The sequence below is a fragment of the Xiphophorus hellerii genome, chromosome 3 (genome assembly GCF_003331165.1).
Source record: "Xiphophorus hellerii strain 12219 chromosome 3, Xiphophorus_hellerii-4.1, whole genome shotgun sequence".
Taxonomy (NCBI): Eukaryota; Metazoa; Chordata; class Actinopteri; order Cyprinodontiformes; family Poeciliidae; genus Xiphophorus; species Xiphophorus hellerii.
In genome coordinates this window covers 5,335,499-5,354,252 of record NC_045674.1, presented here as the reverse complement: position 1 = coordinate 5,354,252, position 18,754 = coordinate 5,335,499, and the positions used below count along the sequence as shown (strand labels likewise).

At 37.6% G+C, this 18,754-nt stretch overlaps 1 protein-coding gene across 8 annotated transcripts in view; it reads left to right on the top strand.

Annotated features, from left to right (window-relative positions):
* cspg5a (chondroitin sulfate proteoglycan 5a) overlaps positions 1-15,360 on the top strand; it is a 54,446-nt gene extending 39,086 nt beyond the window's left edge. Inside the window, exons 4-7 of one of the 8 annotated variants that reach the window (XM_032557017.1) lie at positions 6,159-6,237; positions 9,445-9,501; positions 12,319-12,420; positions 14,342-14,494. In XM_032557017.1, the coding sequence (XP_032412908.1) occupies positions 6,159-6,237; positions 9,445-9,501; positions 12,319-12,405 (223 nt within the window). In that variant the 3' untranslated portion in view covers positions 12,406-12,420; positions 14,342-14,494. Of the gene's footprint in view, positions 1-6,158; positions 6,316-9,444; positions 9,502-12,318; positions 12,421-14,341 lie in introns of all 8 variants that reach the window. The other 7 variants (XM_032556982.1, XM_032557024.1, XM_032556989.1 and 4 more) reach the window with 7 other exon arrangements.
* Positions 15,361-18,754: the final 3,394 nt, after the last annotated feature.

Genomic DNA, 18,754 nt, shown 5'->3' with positions numbered 1-18,754 from the left:
AAAAAGAGGATAGATGCGTTTGAGATTGCTGAGTAGGGGGATGAGCGAGCTTAAAAAGACACTGACAAGGACAGTCAGGAGTGTGGTGGGAAGTTGAAGGGACGGTAGATCGAAGAAAATGAAGAGGGAGGAGGTGAGAAAGGCAGTATAGACACCTGAGAGCAAGAATCAGCCTGAGAAAAAGGCAAGTGAGGCGATACAACTGGTGTGAATCTTACTAGAAATATAGATACGGTAAATTACCAAGCAAATGCTCTTTAGAAATTACTTCAGTGAATATTGAGACCCAACCATACAAATAAATCATTCTTTCATGCTATTTATTTCCATATAATCTATTTTCCTTTCCTTAATTTATTATTCCCTGAAGTAAAAGTACCACAGCCTTGCAGCATTTACACAATACTTTAAAAATAAACAATGATTACAATAACTTCTAGCAGCTCCTATCTTACCAACTCTAGTCTTTAAAATTGTGTTATATTAATACAAATGATGACTTGGTGTTGCTTTTGCTTCTCTTTGGCTTTTTAATGACAGGAAACATCAATCTAGCAGATTGGGGAAATTTTAGTCTGCAGTTTTACAGAGTAAAGTGTAGAAGCCTTTGTTCAGCCAGCTGACTAGCAGTGGGTAGCAACCAGTGGCGGAGGGACTACACTGGAAAACTCCAGTCACTCCAGTACTTTCTCTGCTCCCTCTTTAAAATCATTTTAACCTCTTGTACATTGGTGTCAGAAGCCTTGAAACAACGTCCAGTTTAAGTTCAGCCAAGAAGGTTTATGTATCTCACTAATCCCTGCTGATTCGCCTACCACATAATTTTCTCCCACCTAGTGGTTGTTATGCCCAAATTTTGCATATTTGTATGCTAACAACCTACATGTATTCCTGTATACCTATCTTTCTGTACTCTAATTCATTTATTTATACTGTATATGAATGTAAATAAATGTACACAGGGAGAGGTTAAACAAATAAAATAGTATGAGAGCTTTTTAGGACCTTTCAGTATACCTTTCAACCACAAACTTCTTTTTATTTTCTTTGAATTTTACAAAGTACTGCATGGCTGTTAAAGTAACTGATTTATACACCAATTTCCACCTAATTATTAATACCCTCTTTGCTGCTTCTCTGATTTATGCACTCCTTGAGTTGTCCGACACTTTTGGTAGACGGCCTTGTCTTGCTTTGGAGTGACTCATTTCAGTTTTTAATGATGGATTGAGCACTGCTCCATTAAATATTCAAAGCTTTGAACGGTTTTCACAACCTTATCCTGCTTGAAACTTCTCCACCACTTTAACTCTGACCTGTCTGGTGTATCTAATTAGGATTTACTAATTAGTTGTCATGTTATTGCAGTGATTTGATTTTATTTGCTATGATACTGTTCAGGATTTTGGTTGTAAAAAATTTAGAAAACCATAAATAATCTTCTTTTCCATTTCACAGTTATGAAACTAGTCAGTCTATTGCATAATTATCTCATGAACGTTTCTGATTATAACTTGACAAAGTGAGAAAAAGTTTAAAAAGTACAAATACTTTTGCAAAAAACTATACATTTATGATGCAATGCTAATTCAAAAAAGGGACTTGCTGTGTTGCAACCTCAAAACCTCTGCATTAAGCTAAAAACCCTGCAATTTATTTGGTGCACTGTATCCTAAAGAAAATACTGTTGGAAGGCAGCAGCAGGAAAAAAAAGAGAGCAACAGACAGAGTGAAGAGCTGGACTGAATGTGAAAAGGAGTAGGAGTAGGTTGGGGTTATTTTGCCCGTGTTTTGATGCTGATCTCCGTGGCAACAAAGCAGTTGCTGTGGATGAGCAACAGCCCAGCAACTGAGCACCGTGGATGCAAATGGGAACCAAAGGACCGAGACCTCATCACAATCTCCCAAGCTGCAGGGTTTATTTTTAGGACTGCAGGCGGGGGTATCATGCTAGCTGTGGAGGAGATTAAAGTCAGTAGTAAGGTGGAAAAGTGGTGCAGTGACTAGCATCCATATTGCTAGCTTGCAGAAATAAAAAAAATGTAAAGAGAGGGTGATGTCATTGGGATTGTGGATCCAGCTGAAAGTAGGGCAGTCGGAAGAGGAGGAGGGGAGGGGAGTGGGAAACAGATGGAGGAGGTGGGGTTGACCTACATACAGCTGTGCAACCTTAGGGGTGTGAGCTACGGGGTGCTGCATGAAAGAAAAAACACTGCCTCATCAAGTGGTGGGTTTTAAGAAATCGATCAGAAGAAGGCAGAGGAGATGGAGGATGGCAGATTAGGAGAGGAGAATTGAGGAAAAGATGAGGATGGGGGAGTGACGGCGAAAGTGTTGCATGAAGGAAGGAAACAGAGAGTGAAAGTCGAAGAGGAGAGGGCAGCTTTGGGGAGAAAAACTCAGCATGACACACTCAGAGGAGCGTGTTTGGTGCTGAAAAGGCTCATAAATACTTGAAACTCCCACACTCTCCATCTGCTGTGAGTTTCTGCGGAGTGTGTTGAGATCAGACGACATGCTGGTCAAGAACGGAGAGAGACAAAAGAGACAAAGACCGATGGAGGATTTTAAAATGCTGCTTCCTTTAATCAGAAGTAAAAGTAACTAATTAAAAAGTTTTTTTATACTCACATCAAATTGAATCCTGAAACTGAACTCACTATCTGTTATCCCTGATTTAATGAGCGTATTTAGCTGTGAGTTCTCTGCTTTGACACACATCATTATTTTCTGGTCAAACGCTTATCGACCAGAAATGCAACAGACACAAAGATAATCCAATAGTCCAGTAGTTAATGATAACCTGGTGAGCTATTCATCTAATATGCAGTGCTTGTAGAGAGTTTATCTGAATCAACCAGGCCACTCAACTGAAATGTAGATTTGGTAATGCTGAATTAAAAGCAGCTAAATGACGGTTAAACACCTGCTGTTTAACAAAAACTGAATCATGATGCCTGGTGAGGAATACTCAAATTCATTTTTTAGCTGCACAATACTTATTGCAATATTTAATTTTGGGTTGACTATGTCATTTTGTGTCTCATACATTCAAACTGTGCTTGCCAACAATACGGTGGCAATTAAAAGTATACACTACCTTGGATGTTTTAGCCTTTTTTTTTTTGCAAATTAATCATGGTCAGCAAAATATGGCAAAATTAACAACAACAACAAAAACTCACAGTGAAAACAGATTTTGCAAAAAAATATGATTAAAAATATGAAACATAAAACATGTAATTACATACATATTCATCCCCTCTTAACTCAGTGCACAGAGTCTGTGTGGTTAGGTCACAGTTATGTTTGCACATCTGGACGCTGCAGTTTTCTCCCATTCTTCATTGTAAAACTGTTCAAATTCAGTCACACGTCTGACAAGTTGTATGTTCATAATTGAGTACTACAGGTTGTGAAAAACTGTTCTCATCACAACTAAAAAGCAAGTTTCTAAAGCCAGTAAATCAAAACTATATATCCCATTTGTTTAATTGTATCAAGAATCTTAATAACTGTAGAAATTGTGCATTTTATGTACAGGAAGATGAATTGATATTTGTTCAAAGGGAGCCTAGTGTGAGACCAAAGCTGGAAGTGGTGATGGGAAACATACTTCTTTATCTCTTCCTTTCCCACATCACTACTTAATCTTTCACAGTCATGACAGTTCATTCATCAAATCTAATGTGAAAGCTCTGCTTGCAGATCAGAGGAAATGGCTGCGTTTTGATCAGAACAAAAGACCACAGCCTCTTTAACTCTACACATGATAAGGGAGCAAAAATGATGAAAAGCAAAGTCGCAACTTGACATCACAAAGCGGGGGGCTGATGTTTCTCTGCACCTTCAAGAGTTCATATAAATAGTTTGAATGAGAGACCAAATGACAGCCAGAAGAGAAAAATATGCAAAACTGGTGTCACTCTCGACAAAGTTACTGTTTGATTTGGTCTCTGAGACAAACTTCTCTTTGCTGTGATGAAAACGAAGGAGCACTGATCTCAAAGAGTTCAATATGACTCTGTCAAACGGGAATTCCTGAAGTTGTTTCCTCCCAGGTGAGATGAAAGGAAACTCTTTGTGTAGCTGCATCTGATTTATCTATGTACAGCACATTTCAAGTCACAGCATCTCAATGAGATTGTGATATGGGCTTTTACTCTGCCTAGGGCTTTCCCTTTCTTACAGGGAATTTTTTTTACTTCCATTTTGGTCTCAACTGCTTCAGAAATATTTAAAAAATAATTTATACAGATATGCTATGATCAGAAACTACATTCATCTGTACTGTATACCAAATGGTTGTGCAAAATTCCCATTTTGAAAGTTTTTGTACTTCCATTTTGATTTCAACTGCTTCTAAAAACAACCCAAGTGCTTAGGAAAATCACCCAGCCGTTTTTTTGAAAATAAGTTTATGTTTTTTGGTGTCCTCCGGATTGTTAAGTCACATTTGGCGGGCACTGTCGTTACCTAGCAACCCCAGGCAAGCACAGCCCTACTAAGCAGAACTCCAGCATGTTTGGTCAGATGTTTTTCCCACTGTATGCATTGTACAATGGCTGCTGGAAAAGACAACTGTTTCGTTGTTGACTTACCATCTAGAAACCACTTGCTGCATTCTTGTTAAACTTCAGATATTCCCACAATACTGTTTTTAATTTTTGTTCAGATTATCTCTTCCAGACCTTTTTCTGAGAACAAAGTCTTCCTCCTTCCCAAAATCCCATGAAACTTTAACATTTTTAGTCTACTTCTTATTGTACATGCATTAACCTACATAAGAGCATTGCAGGAGCCTGCTGGAGGTCCTGTGATGATAATTTAGGGCTTTTAAAGACTTATTGTGCCATTGTTCAGTCTGATCTCACATACTTCTACCACATCCTAGTACTGCCTTTATTTATTTCTCACCAGAAACTGCACTTTGTCAAATGATATTTTGCAGAAAATGATGTACGGTCTTTTCCTTAGTTCCCCCAGTGTTTCTAAAATTTATATTGATCAAACATGTAAACAAAACAAACAAAAAAACAAGTTTGCTTACATACTGTCTTCTCCTGCAAGGAAGCTTTTGATTTATGTTGTATTGCTAATAGATAGGAGGAATTTATCTTTGAGAGCAATTAATTTAGCTCAATAACTGTGAAATGCTGTTTGATGAATGCTGTTACATTGCTGCTCTGGCTGCTAAGAGTTTCCTGAAAGCTTCTCACTGCAAACAAAATGTTACATGTGTTCATTATAATTATGTGCAGGGCTACAAGATTTTAGAAAATCTTGCAATGGGGATAATAAGTGTAAATATTCTGATGATCTGGAATATGGACTGGTATATTTGCATATTTACTTTTTCCTCTCTTCCTGATCATTTTTTTCAATCATTCTGTGACCTTTAACCTTTTGAGTAATGTTATTAGTGTCTGCTGTGAGCACCTGCTTCTCCAAGTAGTCCTTTGCGATATAACTTTTACGGCTGTGGATATTGTGATGATGATATGCGATATATTACAATATATTGCGATATGTTGTGGCAGCCCTGGTTGCTGCCACAATATATCGCAATATACTAATCAGGATTTGCTAATCTTGAGCAAATATTAGCTCAAGATTAAGGGAACGTAATATCAGATAATGTCCTATTATTTCTTGCCTTGCTTTAATTTAGAAAGTAAAAAATAAGCCATTTTTTTCTACTTTTTAAATTTAAAAGCAGGTAACATTTTATTGTCAGTGTGTTGCATCACAGATAAATGTTTATTTCTGTTTTATCATTTCTCATGTTGAGCTGTCTAACTGATGCTGCTTTTGTGCCCCCATTCTTCTTATGCTTTTCTTCCCGTCTTTCTCACTGTATGATCTCTTACCTCTTGTTGCTCCACAACCTGCATATTCTTTTTCTGTTTGAGTCTTTCTTGCCATTTCATTCTTGTATTCTTCCATGTCATCTCTCCTCCTTAACAAACTTTCTTCACCGTCCTGTAACTCATTCTGTCTCTTTTCCGAATTTCTTGAATTTTTCCCTAAAACATCCCACATGCTCCTTTATGTTTATGTTTCCCCTACTGCTTTACCTCAAATCTCTTAAATTTTCCTTTTTCTCTGTTTTTTGGTCTCTCCCTCCATTCGACCCTTTCCACCCCGCTGGCGCCCAGCAGTAAGTACCGGCCTTCATCGGAGCAGCACAATGATAATTTCTCGCTGTCCACCATCGCTGAGGGCTCCCACCCAAATGTAAGGAAACTGTGCGACACCCCTCCTAACGTCCCTCATGCCCGTGCATTGGCTTACTATGATAACATTATCTGTCAGGTAACGTGGTTCTCGCCTCTCTCTCTTTCACCCCTCTTCTGCATCTCCCTCCCAACCTGAATCCTGCTCTGCTTCCCTGCAAAATGCATGGGCATGAGTATTTTCAGATACTCTGAGGTGTTATAAGCTTAAAGGATAGAGGACTGGCGGGGCCCAAGTGTCAGGATCAATAGTGAGAGATTTCTTTAATGATGCAGGAAATCAAAACTCAAACAGGACCAGAGGGATTGTGATTAGAAGCCCAGTGATTATCAGTCTCTGAACGCAAATTTTTGTTTCAGTTTTTCCTCACAGTATCTTTATTTTTTTTAAATTTCTGGTTTTGAAAAGCCTAGCTTTTCAAAGGGATGCAATAGTTAGATTATTTTAACTTGGAGATTTCCCGAGATCTACCAACATTTCCAAATCCAGCAGCAGTGATTGAAATCTGAATTTCAATCCTTTACCAACTTAACAAAACATGCCTAAAGTTCCTACAGATTGCATCATCTGGATTGCATCATTATTGGCAAAAGGTGTTCTGTTAAGAGGAATCTGCTGTTGAATAGAGAAAGAATGAAAATCAAATTTCTTTTCCAGATATGAAAGTCTGTCAGAAAGGCTGCCATAGCGTGTAAACAAAGAGATAAATACCCACAAAGTTTTAGAGTTATAACATTTTTATCTTGCTTGGTTTTATTTTTAGTTCTCTGCAGCCATGAAAATATTCTCTTCTGAGTTTAGTTTCCACAAAAGACCAAGCACAACGTAGCTTGGTGCTGTGGCTGGATGATGCTACAAACACAACCAGGGGGTTAGGGCTTCAATCCCCCCCTGAAACCAAACTAGTCTTAAAGATTTTTTGTTACAATTTGACCATTTTAGGACAGAAAAAACATCCTTGCAGTGAGCCCTGCCTGTTCTCTGTCCTTCTAACCTGCTCTCTCTCTTATCACCTCTTTGCATCTGTATTTTGTCATGGCATGTCTGCTCTGTCGCTTATATGCGCCACCTAGTGGCCATGTCAGCCTCCGCAGCTCCTCTTGTTTATTTTTTTATTTATTTTTAAATGTCTTCATGACTTGTTTATCCTGAAGGTATATAGAGAAAGAGGGAAAGATGAAAAATACTAAAAAAATTAATTTATTCTGGGTTTATGGGTCGAAGGAGTCGCTTCACAACAGGTAAGCTAAAAGTGTTGGGTTTTTGAGAAAAATAGTGGCGGTTATCAGGATAAACATCTGGGATGCAACACCTCCCTGCTGCCTGAAGGTGGCAGCAGAGCTGACAGGTGTCTCACTAACTTAAGCATGGGTAGTTAGTTTGCGCTAACACCAAAGTTGTAGCAGCATGGGTTGCTGTAGTGCTACAACTGAGATTTTTTTTTTTTTTTTACTTTAGCTAAAATTTAATTTATTTTCAGTATGTGGTACCACCCTCTCACAGCTCTTTCAGTAGTTTGTTCGCCTCTTTACGCGGCAGGCTGTAGACTTTGAACTTGGCTTCTTTACTAAGTATACATGTAGTTTCTTTTCATGCAGATGAGTCCCATCAATTCATTCTAAATACAAGTGCAAGTCATTTCTTTCTCTCTAATGAACATTAAATGCCAAAACACAAGATAAAAAAACAAAAATCCATCATCACTTTCTAACAATATCTTTAAAATCCCTTGCCGTTCACTGGATTGAATAGTACTTGTGGTATACAGATGGGTTTCATTGTGAGCTCCTGAAGGTACACTATGAAGTATTTTTGAGATTCATGCCTTGAATAATTCTGGTGCTTATATAGTAAGCCTTTACAGTACAATGTTACTAAAACAAGTATGGCTGTCAACTGCGTACCTTACAAAATTGGACAAACTGAGGTTTGCAACAGTTTACTGAAGAAAGATTTATCTTTTACTAAGCTTTTTTTTATAGATCTTTCTGCAATTTACCAGCGAGCAACAAGCTGAGTTTTTCTGTCTGTCATTAAGAAATGTGCTGATCTCCTAAAAGCAGTGGATGTGGTGATCAATCCAACACTGACTGCTAACTTGTATTTAATTTGACGTAGTCACATAATATTAATTTTGTGGAGTCTACATAATGTGAAAAGATGTCACATATATTCTAAAGATAGCTTGCTCCATGGAAATCAACTCATTCAGTGTTATTGGTTTCCATTTCTTGCTTTTTATCTGGTTTTCTGTCCATTAACCAATTTCGAGTCTGTGGAATCTGGGGCAAGTATAAATGTGTGATTGTGATAAACAATCACATCATGACCTAGTAGAAATAAAAAAATACTGCCACCTGCAGGTGGGAGTTAGCACCCAATGCTTTTAACTATTTTTTGCAGAAAATTTGCAGTAAATTCACAAATATGCATTAGAGAAAAAAACCCCACTGTCTATTGATTTTATGTGAATTTCTGTGTCTCTTCAAAATAAATGTTGATGAGCTAGAAACAGTTTATAGTTTCAAGAGCTAAAGTATATTCAGTAGCACAGCATCACATTCAGATTGACTCCCAACCCTGCTTTTAGATCAGTTTAATAATCCTGTTATTACTGTAGAAGGCTCTGGCATTACTGATATATTCTAGGGGGAATAAATTCTCTCCAGCTCTACAACAAATTAAGTGTCCTCAACTACTATTCAACACAGTTTTAAGCCACAAATGAGCACTAAACACGTCATTTCACAATTAAACCATAAATACTCCCTAAAATCAAATTCACCAAAAACTAACAACTCCATGTCTGTGCATCTATGGTCTAGAACCTCATCGGAAATGACCAAACCTGTGGGTGCTGCGTTAGTTCATACTAACAGCCAAGCAGCACCGCAGAGTCTGTGCAGGAACAATTCTGAATCCAGCTGGGAAGATCAGCTGACATCGGACAGGAAGTCCAGTTACTCCTGCTTTTGGTCTCTGTCTCCAACGCTCAAACTCTATTTTATCTCTGTCTCTTCCTGTCTCCTTCTTAATCTCTTTTAATTGTCTCTGATCCTTTGGGTCTCTGACTCTTTTTCCTCCTTTTTACTGTCCACTTCAAACTCTGTCTTTCTCCGTTCTCCCCCTATCTGTCTTTCTTCTGAGGATGGCTTGTATGGTTGTTTTTGAGGAATATAACCCTTTGCCCCGTCCCCCTCCCCTCAGAAAACCATGAGCAGATACACCTGGGAGTGTAAGACCAAAGAGGAGTCCGACTGTGAGGTAAGACCAAATTTCAGACAGTCCCGAACCTCTGTCACCCTCCCAAACAGCTCTCTCATTGTTACTGTGGCCCTGTCAGTCACCCCTCTCAACTGATTAGTCCAAACCTCAGTCCATCTGGACAAATACAGACAAACAAAAGTGTTTTAGACAAAACGTTGAAAGTCTTGAACTGAGAAGAGTATATGAAACAAAACAGCAACCATTAGTTCTACTGCAGAAAGCACAGAAGTACTCATTGGTTTTTTAGTAATGTTATTTGTAACATGTTATTTTGATTTTGATACACAATAAACACCTGCTGAATGTAGTTTTAGTTTTCAAGTGCGTGTGCAACCATTTTATCACCATAGTCTGATGCAATTATTACAAGTAAGATAAAAAGACAGACAGACAGAGACAGACAGATAGATACTGTAGATGCCATTTAACTTTAACTCAGGCTGAAACATTGGCAAAGAAACATTTGGCCTCATCACCGGTCCAATCCAAACACAAAAACACATGCTGATCCTCGATTGGAAGAAAACAGCCTGTCACAAAAAAAAACTGTTTACTGAGAAGGTGAATGCAAGGTCCTTGTTTTCTGTGGCAGTTATTTCTCTGCTGTAATTGAAAGCTTTGTGTTTCATTCATGGTGGTGGATTGAACCCACTTGTCCCCAATCTTCCCCTCAAAGTAATTCAGCCGAGTGCAGCCGTATCCTTCCCCCTGCAGCAAATGGTGGAGGGGAATTGTTTTCTGTCAACAGTAAATAAATTCAGCACAGGAAATACATTTCCCAGGCAGAGTCGGCAGTAATTTCTAAGAGGGTTTCCATCGACTGTATTGGCTTTCGTTGACTTATCACAACTGAGCTGACCTGAGATTTTCAGCAGAATTAAGCGATTTAAATCATTCTAAACTACTTTGTTACTCTCAAAGACAGGAGTCCATGTAAAGCTACAAACAATAATCAGTCCTGGATCATGTTGTGCCATTCAAACAATCACAAATCCTTTAATAAAGAAAGACAGACCTGCTGAATCTTACACACAGAGAGGCAAACATTTAGTCTGTAAATGCAAATAAGAAACATTACAGTGAATTTTAGTACACATACATGGGTTGATTCACATTAGTGACAACCACACAAAAACTTCATCCAGACTTAGCCAACACAGCCTTAAACAGAAGACTACTTTATAAAATATTTATTATCAATTTCAGGAGGTTTTCACATTGTAAATATGGAGCAACATCTTTTCCATCAATCACAGTGTGACTCATAAATTAAAAACACTGACAAAGGTGTTTAGCGAAATCAGTTCTGGTACCAAATGACCAACTGGAGAGCACATGCAGTAAATTACACCATAAGCATTTTGTTTGCTTTGAAAAGATAACCAGTTATTGGTGCAGATCCTTCTGTGATGGCAAAGCAAGAGTAAACCTTACCAGAAAAACAAGGTTTGTTTTCATAATGCAGCAACTGGAAATGATGACTGCAGAGAGTAAATGTGCAGAGTTTTAGCAAAAATAATATTAACTAAATTAATCCAGTAAGCAATTAATGCTTAAATCAGTCATTAAAATCATGTTTCTATGGGTTTAATTTGAGTCAAATACCAACTGAAAGCAGATATATCATAAATTGTTTTCTATTTTGTAATCAAATATGGACCAATTTGTAATTTGAAGCTACATTTTACAACAACAAAGTTTTCTTAAATTGAACATGAACTTGATCGCTTTCTTTGGTGTAGAATTGCAAGCAAATAGGAATGATATATGTTATTATATCTTTCTTTAATGAGAAGGACCAAGTAGCATCATAATGGAAATCCATTCCATTTATTTCCAAATTGTTCAACAGTGTGCAGTGTTACTATAAAAATAAAGTCATAACAAATCAAAAAAACAAATGACAACTTTTCTATATTATTTTATTTTTCTACCAATTCTCGCTTGGTTGCCATGTCCAGTTTTAGCCTTTAGGGGTCACTGTGTCACACAAAAAATCACAACAACAACAACAGCAAAACTCAGGACAGTTATTGATCAAATCACACATCAAGAGAAACTATATTGTGATCATAGCTTCCAACTGTTTCTGAACAGTTTTAATAGAAAGGAACTGTAGCCAAACACTTTGAAGTACTTAAGCATTGCTATTTTAAATGTCAAACGTTTGGAACATTAGGATTGGTTAAGATTAAGATTCTACGGCATTCTATGGGAACATTAAGATTCTACTTGTAATACTATTGGATAAATTCGGACAGTCCGTAATATCGTAATATGATTATTTGGAAACTGTGCTAGGGATTCTGGAATATCATTTAGACCTATTTGGTAAAGAGCCTTTTGATAACTGTATGTCAGCTGAGGAAACAAACATCTTTCATTTTGTAACATCTGTTAAATTCACAACCTGGTGGACATTAATCAGTACAAATGTCCTTAAATATTTCATTAACACCCCAGAAAAAGCAACCGTTAAATAAACCTTAGAAAATACATGAGTAAGTAGTCCAAACTCATACCAACTCAACTAAATAATGCCATCATAAATCAACCTGAAATCTGTCTCCTCTTGCCTATGATGCATTGTACGGTGAACAGAATACCATCCTAGCTAAAAGAAGGACATCAAGAACCGTCCATGTGCCTCCATCATCATCCTCATCATCAGAACCCTGTTTATATCTGTTCCCACTCCCCCCCAAAAGTTTATTCCCACACAAAAGTCCTCGTGACTCTGTGCCCCCACCCACTGCCCGCACCCCTCCACCCATGCACAACAACAATGAAATCCAACAAACAAACATTTTCCAGTTTCATGCTGACGGGAGGACAGAGGGCCCCTATCCCGTAACCATGGAAGTGACATACCCACACGTCCTGCCTGAAGTTACTATCTAGGCCAACAGCCATCGGGTAAATCCTCTCACTGCTCTTCCTCTCTGAAAGTACCATTGAGTTCAAATGCAAACATTCAATTAGGGAGTGTTTGCAAGTGGCACAGGCCTCCGGGTCTGGACTTTAATGCGTGTGTGAACAAGAGAGCATCTATATCTGGCCATACTCTGCTTGTGTGTATGTTTGCGTGTGTGTGTGTGTGTATGGGTGGGCGGGTATTCTTCAGTGTGGTTCCCATTGTGACAAAGAGGTGCAGACTGACGCCCTGGGAAGCCTCGGTGCAGCCAAGTCGATAAAGCCATGCAAAATTAATGAGGCTAAGAGGATGGAAAACAGAGCTCCAATGGACTCTATAATCAATTTTTCCCCTCTGACCTTAATTAAATGCAGATGACTTAAACTGAAACAACTAAGGCACAATGTTTGTTTTTTCCTCCTACAGCCACTGCTTGGGTATGTATGATGGTGGTGCACATTGAAAATAAGCTTGGTAGACTGTTTTTATTTTTGAAATGATAAAAGGACAGCAGAGACTGACGGTGTTCTGCATGAGCGATATTCACTGTTTATGGGAGGTGCATTGTTTTTTTCTTGCATGTGGATGTGCATGTGCTTCCTGGGTTGCCTGGTGGGGGGTAAAGGGAGCTGGGATTGCTGTCGCTCATGCAGCTCACCACAGAGTCTTTCCACCGATAGACAACATGCCAGCCAAGCATGGTGAATTTTTAAACAGTTGATCATTCAGAACAATAAATTTTCTGCTATTGTAAATTATTTCTGACATCTGTTTTTTTTTTTGTTTGGGTTCTTTTTTGTCAATTGCTCCATATCTGCAACACTTAAAAACTCGTTTTTTTGTTTAATATGGTAACAAATTGGAGGCTGTGCATCACCAAAGCAAAATGTTTTGTTCAGATTTCTCTTTATCCTCTGTTGATGAGAATGAATTCAATAGTTCATTAAATAATGACTTCTCCAAACATAATAAAATACCATAAGAAAATGCTCAAATGTTCAGAAATGTCAGTGAAACAAATGTGTGCAGATTTTGTAATGAAAGTGAACTTTTTTCAGTAAGTGTTGTTTTAAATCAAAATTAATTTGACTTTGACTTGAATCAAGAGGTTAAATAGAAGTGGTATTGATGATGTCATTAATAGGTTTCCATTTACATCTTAATTTGATTTAGCTGACTGTACCTTAAATGCCTAATTCTTTACTAAATTGTCTAATCTCAATATCTTTTTGGATTTGTTATATAAGGAAAGAGTGTTATTTATAACATTAACACTGCAGGCCACATTTATTTTTATAAAAATACATAGATACCTTTTTAAAATGCCAAGTATTCAAATAAAAGAGTTGACACCATGAGTGCTCAGATTGTACATCAATTTTTATGCCATGTTGTAAGTGGCATTTTCTGGTCCATGCATCCTTATCTGTTTTTAAATCTTAATTTTATGTAATTATTACAGTAGTTTGAACAACTAAAAATCTAAATAGTTAATAATAGTAATTGAAGCACCTAAGTCTTAAAAATAAGACTTGGCTTAAACTTGTTTCCCAAATACTTGGGTACTTTAAAATACCTTTAAGGTTGTGTAAGTTAAATTTAAGTTGGTTTTCAGCACATTTTTTTTATTTTGCTTTTCAGATTTTACATTTTCTCATCTCAGTTATTTCCTTTATCAATGTTTCTTTCCAACTTGAGCTCTCTAAGTTTAAAGTGAATGTGGTTTAATGGGTTAGTTCTGAATAGAGCAAGCAGCTGGTTCAAGAACTGCAACCTTACATAAGGTGTAAAATCTCCAAAAGAGAAAGTTACTACAAATAACCAGGGTCAGAGTTCCAGCTGAACATGAATGCTTATTCAATTTAAGCCATCCTAACTGTGCTTTTATCCCCCATCCCTCCACTACTACCCATTCTTGTGTAGGATGATCCTCATTCCCAGAACAAGCTGGAAGACCCGGTGAAGGCTCCGCCCAAAGAGGACGACTCCCTCAACATCCACAACTCTCTGACCCCCAAACACGAGAACCACAAGGTCCTGGGCGAGGAGAACTCCTCGGAGGTAAACTCACTGCAGAACAACATGATGTGAATCAAAACAAAACGCAAAACAGGCCCCAGCAACTTGACAACAAAACACAGAAAACGACACAGTGTGTCGGCAACGGGAAGATGCAAATCCCCTCTCCCGCTCCCCTGCTTTCGGGTCGCCCGCTGCCGAACGCGCCTAACTGGTCAACCAATCAACCAACCAGCCAACACACCAGCCAACCAACTCAGTCTACAACTGTCTCCGACACGGCACCACTGCCACGAGCAGCCTTCAGTTGCTGCAAATAATAATAAAAAAAAAACATACACCAACTCTGCCGCCGTCACTGCCCCAGCTGAAAAATGCCCCCATCCCAATCTGCTTCACCCAAAGCCCCTCTATCCTCTACATTCAGCCAAGCCCCTGTTTCGCAGCCCCTCCCCTTCTTGTTGCTTTCACTTTCTCCTCTGTATCATATCTGCACACATGCGCACACAGACATTAGAAGCATACACATACTGTGAAAAGCTCCGAGACATAGACACGCTTTCATGTGAACACCGTCACACTCACCTTCCCTTTTCCCTGCCTGCATTGGTGTATTTTGTAAAAAGAAAGAAATCATACAGAAGTTTAAAACGTGCAGAAAAAGTTGTTGTAAAAAAAAAAAAATTAACTACTGAGAGGTTTTGATGTTTGTCTGACTAATCCAGTGAGTATGTATAAATATTGGAAAAAAAAATATTGCTCGGATTGATTTAAAAAAAACAACACAATGTGTCTTGGTTTTCATTGATGTGATTTCTAATCCTTTGATGTACTTGTTTTTTTTTTGTACTTTTTTGGGACTTCAAACAGAGAATAAACAAATGAAACTCAGACAGTTGTTGAAATAAACCTTTTTAACATGACCTCTCTGAATCCTGTGTTTTCCTCCGTGTCGCCTCCCCTTTTCTCCTTCCCTTTAAATCCAACGCTTTCTGCATGGCTTTGAACACAGCTTCTTAAGTCCTTGTCCTACGTGTGCTTTAGTGTCTGCACAAAAACAGCCAGAGTTAAACCTTTCATTACCAAAGATACAGTTTATTGTGTTTTTATTCAGACTTCAACACAAGCAAAATATTCTTGTTTATTTCTAGGTTATATTTTACCACAGTCATCATGTTTTTGTAATTCCTATACAAATAATTATTTTAGTATCGATTATTATATTGATTATTCAGATGGTTAATCAGATAAAAATATTGGCACATTGTCCAGATTTTTCATTTAACCTCATAAACCTTTTTAAACTTTATTAGAGATGCAAATAAAAAATTCAAACCCTTTTTTAAAATAAGAAAATAAACTCAACTGGGTGTTTTGGGTAAGACGTATTTACACACAAAGGTGTTTTTATCTTAAATGCAAAATGTAGATATATTTTGTTCAGGTTTGGCATCACAAAGACCAAAGTACACATCAAATAGACATTTTTTATATTTGTTTGTCACGTAAAATCATAATCAAATACAATGAATTGTCTAATTAGAATACGACAGAATGAGAGAAAGTTAAAGTGGCACGATTAGATTTGCAAGGCACCGTAAGGGCAAAATAGAGTGGCCAAATAAGTGTTGAAGGAAAGTGGAGTACCGACAGAAAACCCAGATTTTGACATTTCCACATTTTAAAGTAACTAAAATGTGGAATTGGGCTCAACTCCACCTGTCTCTTTAGCATTCCTGTGACTGTCAGATATCATGTAAATGTAACTTTGGGCACAAATAGTGAAATTCCTTAAGCAATGACAAACACTGGTTACACACCAAAGTGCTAGAAAGAAAATTTTCAGCAGTTTTCTGTGTATATAGAATGTGACTTTGTTGTTGAAAAAAGAAAATTAAATGTTTCAATGAAATATCTAAAGGTTTAGCTTATAGGTAATGTAACCTGATTTGGAAAGTATTTGGGTTACTGATCATTTCTTGTCCTTGGTGGAATTAAAATGTGATATCACTCTATAAATCTGACTACCTTACCAATTTGTTCATTTTCCACAAAGGTTATCTTGGTCAAAGTTGCAGAATTTGGTAATATTGAGAACTTGAACTGTTCTAAACAACAGGGGTTTAAATGTGACACCAGGTCGGGGTTCTAGTATTATAGTCTGCTAGTTATGCACTGTAAAGACACATAGCTCACATGGAAAGGGTAAAAATTAAGATGCGTTGTGTGAGGTAAAAATCTTAAGATCCATTCATAGGGCTAATGTTTTTGTAATACTACAAAATGGACCGGCAATTCCAATAAAATTGGAGCAGTGTGCCATAAAAACAGTCCTCTAAAAGGTGAATTGTTTTAGACTGAGACAGCAGAAAGTTTTAAAAAACTATTAAAATTGATCCTAAGAAAGTTTTGATGTCTTGTCAGTGTTAATACAAACTCTGTGCTGATAGTCCCTCAGAAAAATATGAAAATAAAAGGTCAGTTAGCTGATGATGTAATTGTGAGATCTACCATTGGCAAAGTCTTTACTCTTCAAGAAATTCTCCTCACTGCTCATAAATCATGACAAGAAACACCAGGAACCAGTCTGCTGCTTCTGCATGTTTCATGCCTCTGGAGACGCTTTCGCTGTTTCCAGCTGGATACACTCTGTCTGACACACTTGTGCTTGCAAATAAAAGCTATTTCAGGTGCACATTTGATGTATAAACAGAATTAGATGAAAAATACATTTATGACTGACACATTTTTGCAATCTTGTAAAGTCACTATACGGTGCACTGCAGTTTTTATAGACGTGAGTTATGAACTTGAGTACCAGTTCCAGTCATTTCAAGTGAAAAATATGACTGATCAAGTTTAGACAATAAATAATTAATTGTGGAATATCAAATCAAATTCCCCCTATGTCTCATTTTGTAAATCTTGTATTTTTGATCTAATTTTTACTGATCAACCATAAGATGCTTCTTCAACTTGATTTGAGTCTAGCTCTACTTGTGTGGTTGTCTAAACAGGATTTGGAATAAAATACATAAAAAAATTTCTGAACCAAGTCTTAAATATTGATTAAAAACAGTCAAATCCTGGCTGAGTTCATTCAAGTCTCAAATCCAAGATAAGCTGAGGTCAGCCATCAAGAACTTTAAGTTATTTTTATATAAATTCTTATTTAACAGCTTTTCATTGGGACATTATTTTTTAAGGCTCATTGTTTTAGCACCATGGTCACCAGACTTACCAATTTAGAAAGTAATTTTAAGTCAGAGCTATTTTAGGCTGAATTGCCTTCAATGTGCCAATTTCCAGAGGCTAAGTTTCAAGTTTATGTTTCAACTTCAAAGACAATCCCTGTCCCTTTAAAAATGCTCCTTAACTCACAAATTGGCTCCCACAAACACATGCACATTCTTCCAGAGCTGATAAACAGTAATGAATGTGTCTCGCCTGAAGCCTTTTGTTGGATTTCTCCTTTGGTTCTGCGTGAAAGTAACGGCTTGAACAACAGCATTGTGGCGGATTCTTCCCAGGGTGGAGGAGTAGTGGGTGTAGGGTGGGGGAAGGTCCGGGTGCCCTTCCTTTTCTTCAGATAAATAGACAGGGGGTTCAGAGAGCATTTCAGCCTCCAAAAGGTAAAATAAAAGACTTTTTATGAATAAAGAATAGCAAACAGCAGTATGCTGGTTTCAGAAACAGCAACAGCAGCGATTATCATCCTCTTTATTCCTTGCAGCCTGTTACTCAAACACATACACACAAAAATACACATTTGTGAAGCTGGGACATGACTTCACACGTTGAAATACACACATAACAACTCTAAAAGAGAGTTGACTGAATTGAAATGAGTGACGCTAGACGTACCGCAGGACACCATGACAACAAGTGGGCATTATATTACCAATAGAGAGGAGTGAGGCAGCGTGAGGGTGGCACTGTCGTCTCTCTGAAAGCAACAGAGAAAGACTGAATACCTGTGTGCTTTTAGTCTTTTAGTTTTCATGTAGAATATTATAAAAGTGTTTCAAACCATCTTATCACAAATTATGAAATATTGAAACAAACCAACTAATAACGTCAGGAAAGAAGTGAGTTATAGAGGTGACCAAGAATATAATGGCCACTTATAGGCAGAACTCTGGTGTTCCCTTGTGGAAATAGGACAACCATCAATCATTGCTAATCAAATTCATCAATTAGGTATTTATTTTAGTATGACCAGATGGAAGTCACTTCTCACAACAGGAGCTATAACACATAGCAGCCCACTAGACTTTAAGCAAACTCTTGGAGAGCTTCAGACCAGAATAAATAAAA